At 34.4% G+C, this 15,661-nt stretch overlaps 1 protein-coding gene across 1 annotated transcript in view; it reads left to right on the plus strand.

Moving 5' to 3' along the window:
• The window catches only part of MFS3 (major facilitator superfamily transporter 3), a 50,511-nt gene extending 36,145 nt beyond the window's left edge, over positions 1 to 14,366 (plus strand). Inside the window, exons 8-10 of the mRNA XM_069844027.1 lie at positions 4,246 to 4,401; positions 6,354 to 6,439; positions 12,758 to 14,366. Coding sequence (XP_069700128.1) covers positions 4,246 to 4,401; positions 6,354 to 6,439; positions 12,758 to 12,940 — 425 coding nt within the window. The 3' untranslated portion in view covers positions 12,941 to 14,366. The remainder of the gene's footprint in view (positions 1 to 4,245; positions 4,402 to 6,353; positions 6,440 to 12,757) is intronic.
• The last annotated feature ends 1,295 nt before the right edge of the window (positions 14,367 to 15,661 follow it).

Here is a 15,661-nt window from a genome sequence, read left to right on the forward strand (position 1 = left end):
GAATGAATGAATGAATGAATGAATGAATGAATGAATGAATGAATGAATGAATGAATGAATGACTAACAAACATAAGTACAGCATAAGTATGTAAATAAACTAGATTTTCAAGGTGCAATCAATATATTTCCGAGCTGCACTTGTATTTATTGTACCATTAAACACACATGCTCGTGTGACTGATCATTGCATCCATGCCCGTTGAGACAGTCTATCAAATAGCGTCAGATTACCTTTAAAAACTGAGCTTCTACACGTGATTTTGTGCATACATGTCAAGAACCTACTGCGGTCTTTCCTGGAATCCCTCTACATACACCTTATGGCTAGTCTTCTTCTCTGCCTTTCAAGTGATGTATAGATTTCAGTCTTTTCCCTAGTTTTAGATAACAGACTTCTTCGTTTCATGTGTCCTGTGTGTTGCCTACATTCAGGGCAGTCCGGAAGCTTATTGATTACCTCTTAAGTCAATGACAATAACCTCGGCAGTTGCGAGCATCATTAAATAAACCATAATTTTTACAGAGTGTTAATGTACTCAACGACTCAGAGTAGGAAGTAGCTGTAATGTGGAACATATTTTGCTAATAAACCTTTGGTTGGAAATCCCTTCTTTCTCCGCTAGAGGATACGAAAGATCGTTCCTAATGGGTAGGCCACCCATTGTGCTCGACATTCAAAAGGTGTCATTTGGAGTTACTTGGAGGGTTGACCTTGCGTTGACCTCGCCGCTCCCTTTTAGACTGCTTGAAAGAAAATATTGTGGGAATTGGTAAGCAGGGTTGTGGAGGGAGTGCAAATGGATTCGTCAGCGCTGGACTCATTCACATGTCGAGTGGCCAGAGCATCAATCATAACAAACCCACACTCAACCAAATAGAACATGAAAACAGACAAACGACAAGCAAACATCGTCGTGTGTGTTCCGTGTGCAATGGGTGGCCTATCTTTCAGGAACGATCTTTCGTGTGCTCTAGCGGCAAAAGAACGACTTACAGTCTCCAGTTTATTAGCGAAATATGTTCCCCATAGCACCCACTTCAAACTCTAAAACGTTGCAACATGAGTTCATTAACACCCTACAAGGAAGGGCAGTCGGTATAGCGCTGGTCTTCTGTGCTCGAGGTTGCGGGTTCGATCCCGGCCCAGGTCGATGGCATTTAAGTGTGTTTAAATGCGACAGGCTTATGTCAGCAGATTTACTGGCTTGTAAAAGAACTCCTGCGAGACAAAATTCCGTCACACTGGCGACGCTGATATAACCTCGGCAGGTGCGAGCGTCGTTAAATAAAACATAATTTAATTAATATATGGGAGAAATGTTTGGCAAAGTGGTGACACGAATGCTTATTAAGAAAACCTTTAAATTTCAGATATTTGTTGGTTTTTATTCAGTTTTTTAATTTTCCACTCATTCTTGTATTATAAAATTAACGACAGTCAGGAGAAAGAAGAATAAATTGCTTATGATTTATTGATAATATGGCATTGTTAGTAGAAGAGGAAACGATAGTAAGGTGTATCCTACTCGAGCTAAATGACAGCTGTGAGCAGTATGGGATGAAGATAATGCAAACAAGACGAAGACTATGGTTATCGGATGCAAAATAAAGAATGTAAATGTGCGAATTTCAAATGGGGCAGTAGATCAAGTGGACAGCTTCAAATACTTGGAGTGTTGGCTGGCTGGACACGGGACGAGTCCATACACGAATGCTATATAGGTGATGATTGTCCAAGTCCGACAGGTGGGCCACCCTGCCTCAGTCCTGGATAGAGCTAGGTCCCGTTTCGCGGACCAGTAGCCTGATAAGCCTCAGGAGTCCGGAGCCTCAAGCCCTACCTGATCAGCCAACGCTGATAGGGCTATCCTGCCTCAGCCCCTACTTGGGGTGTACTAGCCTATAAGTAGTAACATGAGCTGCTACCAGGAAGTAAAAGGAGAAGAATTTGGCAGAAGAAAAACAAAGAATCTTCTGCGAGCTTTTGGACTCGTAATTAAGGAAGAGACTAGTGAAGAGCTTTGTGTGGAATGTTGCATTGTATGGGGGCTGAAACATGGACATTACGACGAAGTGAAGAGAAACGACTGGAAGCATTTGAAATGTGAATATGGAAAAGAATAGAGCGTGTGAAATGGACAGATGAAATAAGAAACTTGCTGTATTGAAAGAGTTTGTGAAGAAAGAATAATGCTGAAACTGAACAGGAAAACAAAAAAAAAAAAATGCAGTTTCTACTTAGCCGTGACCCAGTCTACAGAAGGTATGGTGAACGGAAAAAAGCTCAGAGCAGAAGAATGTTTCAGGTGATGGACAACATTATGATATATGGATCGTACGCAGAGACTAAGAGGAAGGCAGAAAATAGGAAAGATTGAAGAAACTGGGTTTGGTGTGAAAGACCCGCTCTTGGGCAGAAAAGTATGATTGAATGAATGATTGAACGAACGACTGAATTAAAAAACGAACGATTGAGTGGAAAAACGACTGAGTAAATGAACGAACGATTGAATGAATGAACGAACGAACGAACGATTGAACGAACGAAAGAACAAACGAATATGTAATGAACGAACGATTGAACGAACTAACAATTTCATGAACGAACGATTGAACGAACTAACAATTTAATGAGCGAACGATTGAACGAACTAACAATTTAATGAACGAACGCTTGAACGAACAAACAAATGAATGAATGATATTAACAGACACATTCAAGTACAGTTCGTTATAAGTCAAGAGATTGTAAAAAATTATTTAGTGGCCTAATTTTCCAATATATCACTGTTTGAAAGTTGCTGGCCTTACATTTGCAGACCATAAACGACGTGACAAAATTAAGGTTGATAATTGAAAATTCAACCGAATATAAAATCTAAATCCTTATTCAGAATGGTAATTTTCCTACCAAATGAAAGATTATATTTGCATAAGAACGCTCTAAGAACACAACTAGAGATTCTGAAATACAGTGCCACTAAAAATGAACCTCAGGAGACTTTTGAAAAGAAAAAGTGAAACTGTAATAGGTCACTTACATACTAGATGGTATCTCACAATTATACAGTAATTGTGATGGTGGCAGTGGCGAAAATTTGGATGTAGTGAAATGATGATATTAGGTTGAATTCATCTTTTTGTATGAATTGTAGTAGAATTTCCAATCATAATTACATGCTATAAAAGTTATAAACAGAGTTTCAAAATTGGCATTATTTTACAAAATTGTTCCTCACTATTCTTTCGCTTTATTTTACTCAATTTGTTCTCTTCCATACTTACATGCGTTTCAGCCACATTTTTATACCGTTTAAAATAGTAATGAGTATATTTCTATATTAGAAAACTTTGGTAGGATTATAATTTTATTATACTCGTAATTTGAAATAGTAACCGACACATTATTTAAAAGTTTAGCAGCTTAGTTACAAGCTGAAAATCAAGGAAAAAAGTAGTAGAGAAGAGTGACAACCGAGTGATTAAAAAAGTAAATATCAATAAATCTATATCTAAAAATTTAAAATTTTAGATCATGTAACAGATATGAATGTATGCTTAATCGCGGATGGGTCAGAATTAATATTCTACACATAAAATATGTAAGAAACTCATTACATTGTATATTAGCCTATTGTATAGCTATAGTTACAATGTGAAAATATGTAAATCTTTTCATTCATTCATTTATAACTTTCTGCCTCAGGATAGATCTGTCACTGCAAACCCAGCATTCTCCAATCTTTCCTATCTTCTGCCTTCCTCTTTGTCACCGCATACTATCCATATAATATCTTATCATCTGATATCTTCTTCTGTCCCGAACTCTTCTCTCGTTCATCATTTCTTCCAGTGCATCCTTGAGTAGGCAGTTTCTTCCCAGTCAGTGATCCAGCCATTTCCTTTTTCTCTTCCTCATCAACTTCACCATCATTCTTTCTTCACTCACTCTTTCCAACACAGCTTAATTTCTTATTCTGTCTGTCCATTTCACACGCCCCATTCTTTTGCAAATTCAAATTTCAAATTATCGTAAATCTTTTATGTAAAAATATGTAAGAGAACTTTTGTTGATTCTTTTGTCTCTTATTTTTACTAAAAATAATAGCTTTCAATCTTATTTCCCACATGAAGGGACTCGTTAATTACACAATTCAGTCGAGTGTCCCAACTTAAGGCAAAGTTAATTAGGCAATAATTCTAGTTCTATGTAAAAAGTTTACAAGTTACTTTTTTTTTCTAGCCTCTATTGTTCCTGCAGCGTGCTTACTAGCTGTTGCTAGAGCAGGCTGCGAGTCTACAGACGTGATAGTGGCTATGTCCGTAGCTATTACTGCGATGGGAGGAATGTATTCCGGAGTACTGACCAATCACATAGACATCGCTTCTAATTATGCAGGTACAGTATCCAATTATTTAATTAGCAAGAAGATGTTACTTTGAATTAAATATGAGTGTATAGTTAAATTAAACAAGATGAGGTCGTACCAATGCGTTTAATTAGGCACAATTAACACACAGCTTATATCATCACTTTCATTGCAACATTCAGTGACTCCTACGTGGTAAGCATACACAAATACCTATGATCGGCTACATATTATATATTTATTTGAATGGTTTTAATTATGAATTGTTTTTTAGAATAGTTTTCTTAACATTTTCTGTTTGTGACATTAAAATAATTTATATTCGCAAATGGTTTATGCATTTGTAAATTTCAACTGAATTTCTTTCGTTGATTCTATGTTGAAATATTTATTTTATTAAAAATATTTTTAGTTTCTGATACGAAATGTAAGGTAACGTAGTGATCCTGAAAAAAATAGATTTCCATATTTTCACGAAAAGCCACGTTTTTAGCACTGAATTTTCGTCATGAAGTTTGTGTGTTTGTCTCTCGCGGTCCGTACGTTTGTTTGTAGCAATTTATCTTGAACTATTTGGCGAAATTCTGTTGCTATTTAATGTTGTATTGTTTTCTGCGCATGATATATAGGCCTTAATCATTAATTGTCCGCCGCGGTGGTTCTGAGGTAGCACACGCGTATCTTCCGTGGAGTAACGGTGGCGCGTCTGGCTGCGAAACCAGGTGGCCCGGGTTCGATTCCCGATCGGGGCAAGTTACCTGGTTGAGGTTTTTTCCGGGGTTTCCCCTCAACCCATTACAAGAAATGCTGGGTAACTATCGGTGCTGGACCTCGGACTCATTTCACTGGCATTATCATCTTCATCTCATTCAGACGCTAAATAACCTAAGCTGTTGATAAAGCGTCGTAAAATAACCTACTAAAATAAAAAACCTTCCGTCTACAGGGCTGGATGTTTGTCCGTTGTTTTGTGATTGTCCTGTGATGTCTCGGCAGTGGCCCTGCTTTTAATCCTTAATAGGGTCTTCATCAATGATTCTGGATTATGACTAACGAAAAGCTCTGCTCCTCAACAGCCCAGTCTTTAAAAAGCGGCTCTTTGTAACATACCTTACAAATAGACTCCACTTACTGTTTATTTCGAACCTTTGTGTAAGAAATCTATTAATATGATTTAAGATAAGTTAAGCTTTAAGGAACAACTTTAAATTAATATTCGCTGAAAACAAAATGCTTACATACTGGTACGTATTAAAATTTACAACTGAGTTGACTAGATGAGGACCTGTCTTAGTTAATTTGTTATAAGATCTAGGATCAATATTACTGCTATGATTGAAGACAGTGATCGCTAGAAATTTGGGTTCAAACAAACGTATTGTAACCGTGCCTTTAGTTCTGTGTTTGTGAGTACAGTGGAAGTTCTTAAGTTCGACAGAAAACAAGTTCGACATCCTATAGTTAGACTGCTTACGTAGGAGAATTAGACACGCCCCTATACGGGCACTAAGAAATGGATTTGCCATTTGAATGGAAATTGGTTCCGTGTCTTGTAGTGATACTTTTGTTAAAGGAAAACAGAATATTTTATTGATTAGGACATCCATATTGATCACTGATTTTAAATTAATGAACTCTTCTTTTTCTATTTGAGAATTGTGCCGTTTGTGAGACGGAACTGTCGAAACCCACTGTGGTACTAGAAGCGCATACACAAGTCTCGGGGCGGGCAGGAAATGCAAGTACAGTGCTGTATTCGTTGATGGATAACCAATAAGAATTTGTATTCATTTCACCTGCCACACCCACTACCCTTATTGGACAGAATTGTATCTAAGAGGCGCTGCGGATATTAGGGGCGAACTCGACAAAGAATCTCGAATGAAAGTTCGACCCTATTAACCTCAACGTCTCGTTTGTTCTTGTGCAAACCTTTGTACCTAATAATAATGTTTAAGTCTGTTAATTTACTCCATTTCAGGTACACTGATTGGCATTACAAATACAATTGCAACAGTTCCGGGAATTATTGTGCCGATTGTCATCGGTGAAGTTACTCATACAAACGTAAGTATTTTGTTGATATGTACCTATAGTCTACTAAATACATGATCCTACTGGAATCCGAAACATATTAGAGGGATCTATGTAAAGATTAATTTTTTGGTACTACAGAATTATCTGTGATGATTATAATTTGTTATTAATGGAGGAAAATTCACTCCGGCGACGAGGATCGAACCCGGGACCCCCTCAGTTCTACGCAGATGCTCTAACCTCTGAGCTTTGCCGAAGTTAAACCTACCGTACCGAATCGAATCTTTCTCCTTTGGACCAAAGATAGATTAAGATATAAAGTTAATAGCTTGAATTTAATCTATCAAACCTTTTTAGGCTATGTTATTTTTAATTTTAAATAAGAGAAATTTTATCTGAATTTAAAAAAATACTATATTCATTTTTACAATTTAATATGTAATCAATTTTATTTATAATTAACAATTTATTATTATAACATTGCAGTTCCCATACTGAAGATGGGGTAGCGTACAACCCCGAAACATGTCTATTTTTTTAATGATTTTTATAAATGTGATCATACAATTGTTACATTGATTTTTATTATTATTATAGTAGCAAATGTGTTCTTAACTCAATTTCATTAAAAATTACTGGGGCTGTTTTTATAATAATGTCTTCATTTGTTTATATATTCGATGTTTTTCTAATAATGATCTTACCTACTTCAAGCTACTGGTGAATGCCTTTATTTTAAAACCATTCTAGTCTTCAGGAGATAAAAAAACATAGAGATAATAAAAAATCTCTATTCAATTTTTATCTCTACTAGACATAGTTCTCTTTTTGATGCTATACAGTAAAATTGTACCGGCAAGTGTGTTATTCGAACACATTCCGATAAGTGCACCTTGCATCGCCTTCATTTTAAAAGGTCTGCTAATTTTGTTGCAAATAGTCTTCAATTATCGTATCTTACCTATTTGCTTTGGACATTGTCATAGGTTACATCACATGGTTAGTACTCGCTGGAAAGGTAGATCGTGTTCGGCTGTTCTTTATGATAAAGAGAACTTTATATTGATCCACAACTGTCATGTAGGAGACTAGGTAACTTTCAGAAAAGCATTACAACAGAACTGTCAAAACATTTCATCTCGTTCTGTAGATGTCACAAATACAATTTAATTACGCCGTATCATCACGAAAGAAGACTACAATATGAGCAGTTCAGAGCAGAAGTGGTGTAAGTCAAAAATGGGTAACGAGGGTTAAAGTAAACATTCTGTAAAATACAGCGTAGAGTAGCAATTAATGTTCAATTTATTTAAACTACTAGCCGTACCCGTGCGCTCCGCTGCACCCGTTAGAAATAAATATAAAGTAATTACATAATTAAAATAGGACGTTTGATCCAGGGAACATTCGTGTTTGATAGAAGGATAAATCGTTTAATATGTTACTTAATTTAAATTGCATCCAAATAATTAAATTGCGATCATTTTGGTCCAGAGACACTCATTTGGTGCAATGACAATTCCTTTAACATGTTTCTTAATTTTTATTACATGCAACCATAGTTTAATGAAGATTGACATCATTTAGATTTAATGTGTATATTTTATTTTACTTGTTATAGGTTTCCATTGAATTATGGTAATAACTTAATTTTAACCCTTGTTTTCTACGTATTCAGTAAATGGCGCTTGGCCCACTATGGTTGTGAACCCTTCAAATAACTTAAATTATATTATATAATATTACATATTATATTATATTATATTATATTATATTTTATATTATATTATATATTATATTATATTATATTATATTATATTATATTATATTATATTATATTATATTATATTATATTATATTATATTATATTATATTATATCAGAAGTTACTGTAATAACATTATAGCATTATGTCTATCTAGAGAAACTACACTTTCCAATGGTGAAATAATAATTAATTATACAAATCGGTTAATTTAGCTTCCGATATTACTTCATACAAACACAGAAACATTCTCTGTAGGCTATCTTTCATAGCTTTCGATTGTTGATGTCCAAGGCCCCTTATAGACGAAGTCATTTGTTTTTTAATTCATTACACGGCCTTAGATGGCAGTTATTTTAATTTTAAAACTCATTGATCTCATTAAATATCAGTCCTATCAAAAATTTTAAGGACTAAAACTTATCGCAAATTATTTTTAAAGAAACTTTTGTTATGTAACATTTTTCACAAAAATCAATAATAAGCGAGATATTTCGATTTATTTAATTCAGGCCCCCTTATAATCTCCCTTTTAAATAATGTATTTTGAATGCCATATAGCCTAAAATCTAAGTTACAACGAACTTAATTTATATTCCAATTTTCATCGAAATCCGTTCAGCCATTATCGCGTGAAAAGGTAACAAACATACAGACAGACAGACAGACAGACAGACAGACAGACAGACAGACATAGAAACAAAAATGTCAAAAAAGTGATTTTCGGTTTCAGGGTGGTTAATTATATATGTTAGGACCAATTATTTTTGGAAAATCGAAAATTACCAGAAAAATTTCGGCTACAGATTTATTATTAGTATAGATTAGTAATCAGTGGATAGCAAGAAGGACATACTAATTGATACTTTGCGCTGCATTTTACAGAATTTTTACTTTAAACCTCATTGCCCAATTTTGACTTACACCACTTTTGTTCTGAAGGGCTCATATGCAATCTGAACCGTAAGCAATGTCATTAATTTCAGGGAATTACTATTTGAGACATTTCAAACAAAAACGTTTAATACAATTTTGCTCGTTTTTACTTCCTTTTCGAGATAAAAATTGTTTCATATGAAACATTTCATAGCGTGTTTTGGGGAACTCTTTGATTTAATACTCAATATGCTTAGTCAATTTAAGGGAACACTGTATTAAGATAATAAATGATTGAAAGAATTTTAGTTTCTTTCTTTAAATATGTAGAAATTTGATCCGAACAAATATAACTTTCAGTTCTGAAAATGAATTTTAAAATATTATATTTTTTTTCGGATCAAATTCCTGCATATTTAAAGGATAAAACTAACATTCTCTCAACCATTCCTTATCATAAACACTGCTTTCCTAAATTCACCGAGCATATTGGGAACTAAGTCAAAAAAATTTAAAATTAAATTATGGTTTATTTAACGACGCTCACAACTTGAGAGGTTACATCAGCGTCGTCGGTGTGCCAAAATTTTGTCCCGCAGGAGTTCTTTTACATGTCAATAAATTCACTGACACGAGCCTGTCGCATTTAAACACACTTAAATTCCATCGACCTGAGCCGGGATTGAACCCGCAACCTCGAGCATAGAAGGCCAGCACTATACAAACTACGCTATCGAAGCCGACAACTAAATCAATTACTTTTCCGAAGCACCCTGTGGATTTTTTTATATAAAAAAAAATTTATCTCGAAGAGGAAGCAAAAACGAGCAAAACTGTATTAAACTTCTGAAATACCTAAAAAAATAATTCTCTGAAATTAATGGCATTACTTACGATTCACCCTGTATATAATTTTTGTTCTACTGATTTCTTGTTTATTAGAATTTCTTATCTTTTCAATTGTTTTTTCCATTGTTTTATTTCGTTAGTTGGTCCTCTAATATTATACAATTTAATGATTTCGTATAGATTGTTCACCGCACTTTGCTAGCATTTCTTTCTTTTTTAAATATAAAAACTAACTCGTCTTCTAAAACAAGGTATTTAATTAACGTAGTCGAAATTGGATTTGTTGATAAATTATATATTAGGTCGACTCATACGAGTAAGTAATGTCGGTTTTTTAAGTTTGGTGTTTTGTAAGATTTATTGTTTTATTTAGTTGGTCAATGCAATTTAAAGGAAGCTATGGTTATTATTGAGTATTGTCAGCATGTGACAGTTGTCAATTGTTAATATAAAGAATGTAAAATGGAGATGATATAGTTTGTGATTTGAGTCTTTCTAAATCACTACTGGAAACATGATTATAAAGCGGTTCGAAGAATATGAGAAGTCGAGGGTAAAGATGTCGTTAGTGGGCGTGTAGCACAACGATGTTTTCAGCGTTTTAATGATGGGGAATAAGACATTAAAGTTTATAACTTCTTGGAAGATTTAAGATATGAAATATTGAGAATACATGCAGAATTTTGGAAGAAGATCCACAGAAATTTACACGTAGGCTCTCAGAAGGACTTGGTGCTTCAAAATATACAATACATTGCCTCATTAAGACGCTTAGAAAATAACAGAGAAGTTTTAGATCTGTACCTCATGAACTGACATCTAAACAGGTTCGATAGGCTAAAGAGTGCTTAACTGTCGCCAGTCCATCGATAAATACCGTGAATGATAGGTCCATCATGAGAACTGTTACATGTGTTGAAAAGGGTATATTACCTCAACCCTGACACCTCAAAATAGTGGCTTGATCCCCGCCAGTCTGCGAAAGTCTTCTTTAAACAAATTTGGTTCGTCCCCAAAGTAATGTTATGTGTTTCTATTTTTAATTTGACTATTACACTCTTACTACGTCATACTACTTTTGACCAATAAAACGGTACGAAAGGACGTATTTCAACCAATCCTGGCTGCTTATCGCACAATTTTATCGCGTCCCTAGCATTTGTTTAATTTTATCGCGTCCCTAGCATTTGTTTCTTTGCCAACATTTGAAACTGCGCTGGCCTGGACGTCAAAAAAAAAAAAAAAAATATATATATATATATATATATATATATATATATATATAATTACAAACCACTCCAGTCGATGCACAGCAGTTTCAAATATGACTCGCATTGGCATTCATGAACAAGAATTAATAAAAATCACTCATCATACCTATGCATCTTCTGAAATCCGATTTACAAATAAATGAAGAGCACCATTCGGAAATCCCATGTAGGCCTAAATCAACGAGTTCCACTTCTATTACGCACACGTCCAATATAACATCAATTGAACCACCAACCACATTCAAATTTGAAAATTGGCTACATTCAATAATTATTCCTTTTAAAATGATTCATTCGGAAATTCTGAATAAGTTGAATACACCATGTAGGCCTAAATCAACTAGTTCCACTTCTATTACGCACACGTCTAATATAACATCAATTGAACCACCAACCACATTCAAATTTGAAAATTGTACATTCAATAATTATTCTTTTTAAAATTATTCATGTTTATTTTTTATGTCATCGTCGTTAATTAAAACTTTTCTAATACTTGTGTATATTAGTTAGGTTAAGTTATAGCTTCTGCTATATGATATTATGGATAGTCACTTATCAGAGATTGTTTAATATTAAGATTTATTGAAAATCATCTGCCAAGTGACGTTGATTACTGGGTTTCGGATAATTGAAGTGGAGTGTTGCATTTTAATAAAAATGAAACTGAATCAACAAAGCCTTCTTGACTAGTAACATTGCCATCGTGAATAATAGATCAAGAACTTCTCGACGAGAAGGCATTGCTCACTACTGCCATCTAGCATGCATTTAGCGTAATATTTGTAATGTTGAGATGGTACAATAATACATTTGAAGACAGTTGTATTTTCGTAATTCAATTAATATTTTATTGTATTGGAGTACTTCGTTACTTCTAATCTTTATATACTTTCTTCTAATCGTGTAATAGTCAATTAAATCCCACTCGAGTTTTGATTTTCTCTAGATAAATCAAAACGTCTAGTGAGATTACTGTTGATAATTAGATTAATTTCTTGTCAACATACTCGAACTAAAATTTTGCTCAAAAACCGATATTAAATATGAGACAGTATCTGTAGGCCTATTTTCTAAATTGTAAATTCGTTTCGACAGGGGATGCAGCCTTATATTTATACACTTATAAAATTCTCACTAAAGACTGGTCCACAATAAATCGAGAACGGAAACGACAACGAGAACGGAAATGTTAAAATAAATGTATTTAAATGTGAAAATTTACAATTAACTTCCACGTTCCCGTTCCCGGGTTCGGCAAGCTTCTCGTTAATTGTGAATGCTCACATTTAAATACATTCATTTTAACAATATGTCCGTTCTCGTTGTCGTTTCCGTTTCCTGTTTATTGTGGGCCAGCCTTAATTGTTTTCTATTTTTGTTTCACGGTACGAACTCTCAAATTCTTCAGTTAAATATTATATGTCATATAATTTTTTGTAGTCTTATAGAATCAACGCGATAAAATGAATTTTCTATTAATTAAAGAAATCAACTAGTAAGATAAGTAACAAAATGCATAATAGTCATCAATTCATCATTAACAATTATTAAATATGAACTATCAAATGTTATGTTTCTGTTTCAGCAAACGCCTGAGCAATGGGGCATCATATTTTATACAATAATGGGGATACTGCTTTTTGAGGCAGTGATATATTTATTTTTTGGTTCTGGAGAGGAACAATCTTGGAATAAGCTAGATGACAGACCATCTGATCCTGATATTTCTTCTGAACCAGAACTAACGAAAGAACAGCAATGTGCATGAATAAAGAAGAAGACTTCTGCAACGTAAATATGTAATTAACTTCAGAAGCAAGCTGAATACGTACAGAATACATATCCCATATCTTTCTAGACGTATCATCAGCATTAAGTTCTTCTGATCATCATATTTCTTCATATCTGAAGAGCGATATTAAAATCACAAACTAAAAATAAGGATTAAAATATCCAAATGTGTGTCAGAGTTCAGTGGCTATGAATCTAGTGGATCTGTGATACCCTCAAGTAAATATTATGTCTATGTAACTACTTTGTTTTCCGTATCGTCACTAAACGAAACATTTTGCCATTCTCCATATTCCCAGTGCTAACATTCCCCGATTTGATCTACTATCTCCTTACACTATTATCTGGTAAGCATTGATTTACTGGCACTCTTGTTATCAATTCTTAACAATTTGTCTCTAAAAATAAAAGGCCAAACATGTAACTCCGTAATTTTAATTATTATCTCTTTTACGATTTCATAAAAATATCAGTAATATTTCCAAACATTAACGCTACAAAGCATTATCTGATTTCTGAGGAAATTTCTGTTTCCGCTACATATTCATATTTTATCCCTTGTAGCACCTAATTTAACTTTTTCCTTTAATCTTGGCTGTCATTCAACTTTGTTCTTATGTATTCTTACTAATTTGTAAATTTGTCTTTTGTTTCTTGTACATTCCTTTGATTTTAATGTTCTACTAGCTCTTATAAATAATATAATTAACTACTTTAATTAATATTACAAATGTCCAAACAAACGTACTGCAACAAAATGGAGTCTTTAGATTACAAAATTATTGTGTTAATATGAATGAGAAGAAAGGAAAAATGTACGAATAATTAAAAAATTATATGTTGAAATAAAAATTACACAAAAGAAACTGTAAGAAAATCATATCTTTATTTACCACAAATTGTATACTCATTACTGTATAACATGCAATATTACTTACTCACTTATGGCTTTTAAGGAAACCGGAGGTTCATTGCCGCCCTCACATAAGCCCGCCATCGGTCCCTATCCTGAGCAAGATTAATCCAGTCTCTATCATCATATCCCACCTCCCTCAAATCCATTTTTATATTATCCTCCCATCTACATCTCGGTCTCTCCAAAGGTCTTTTTCTCTCCGGTCTCCCAACTAACACTCTATATGCTTTTCTGGATTCGTCCTTACGTGTTACATGCTCTGTCCATCTCAAAGGTCTGGATTTAATGTTCTTAATTATGTCAGGTGAAGAATACAATGCGTGCAATTCTGCGTTGTGTAACTTTCCCCATTCTCCTGTAATTTCATCCCTCTTGGCCCCAAATATTTTCCTAAGAACCTTATTCTCAAACACTCTTAATCTCTGTTCCTCTCTCAAAGTGAGAGTCCAAACATACAGAACTAGATGGACAGATAAATATTTTCTGCCTTCCTGATTGATTCATTAGTTGATTCATTCACAGATTCATTTATTGATTCATTCATTCAGTCCAGGTATTACAATTGGGTACCTTCACGGGCAACAACATGCTTCGTGAAAGTACAAGCATTTGAGCTTCAGAGTACTTTTCTTTCTGTTAATAACATTCTATCTTGTAAAAAAAAAACATGATTTATTAATTAAATAATAAAGCAGCTCTTTAGAGTAATTAAAAGGCATTATATATTAACGACTACTGCTTTAGAGGTATACATTTTGAGTTAAAAATGTAAATATTACATTAGAATGGAGGCCTATGTACTTATTTCTTCTCTCTCGTAAGTAAAGGTACGGTCACACGTCGCTACTTTTGCAGCGCTGCAGTACAAAAAACTGCGCAACTCTTGTACTGCGACGTGTGGACAACGGTGCAACCCGGAAAGTAGCGGCTGCCGAACCTGCTGCTCGCTACTTTTCCATGCTGCGCGCAGCTTAGAAGTAGCGACGTGTGAACAGGGTTCTCAGGGTTGCAGCCGCAGCATTTTTGATATCGGTTTTGTTGAAACTTTTGCTGCGGTTGCGACCAGTGTTGCCACCCAAATGTGCCAATGATACTTTTATTGTTTGGATATATTTTAATGTTAGATGTGATGAAAATAAATTATTTGTAACAGTTACTAAATGCAGAACAAAGTCTGAGCATATTTGCTGACGATATAATTCATTTTTTTAATTTTCCGTAGCGTAGTTTCAAACAGGAGGGTTGCCAACATTGATTACGTGAATATGCTGTTGGTTATCATTTAAGTATATAGGCGTTTTTAAAAGCTTTATAGTAAAAATAATGTCAATTTCTGAATACTAGTTAGGACAGAAAAGCAAATAATATATAAGTAAGCTTTCGCATGAGTTTATTAATAATGCGAACATAACCACAAAATGTATATTGAGAAGTCAACACGGAGATGGAAACCTGCAGCATGACTGCGGCTGCAAAAGTAGCGCCTTGTTTGTGAACAGACTCGCAACCTCCAGTTGCAACTTTTGCAGCACTCGGGTTGCGCAGCACGAAAAGTAGCGTGCAGCGCGCTACTTTTGGCCTACGTGTGAACACGACACGCAACTTTTGCAGCTGCAGTACAAAAGTTGCGCAGCAAAAGTAGCGACGTGTGACCGTACCTTAATTGTAATTTATTTTATTCTTGCATTTCTTTACATACCAGATTTCATATTCTGCAGTACACTATTTCCTTTGTTGTTACCAGTGTCCATTTGTTCATTTATGTATTAGTTACGAACAACG

The sequence above is a fragment of the Periplaneta americana genome, chromosome 13 (genome assembly GCF_040183065.1).
Source record: "Periplaneta americana isolate PAMFEO1 chromosome 13, P.americana_PAMFEO1_priV1, whole genome shotgun sequence".
NCBI classification, from domain to species: domain Eukaryota; kingdom Metazoa; phylum Arthropoda; class Insecta; order Blattodea; family Blattidae; genus Periplaneta; species Periplaneta americana.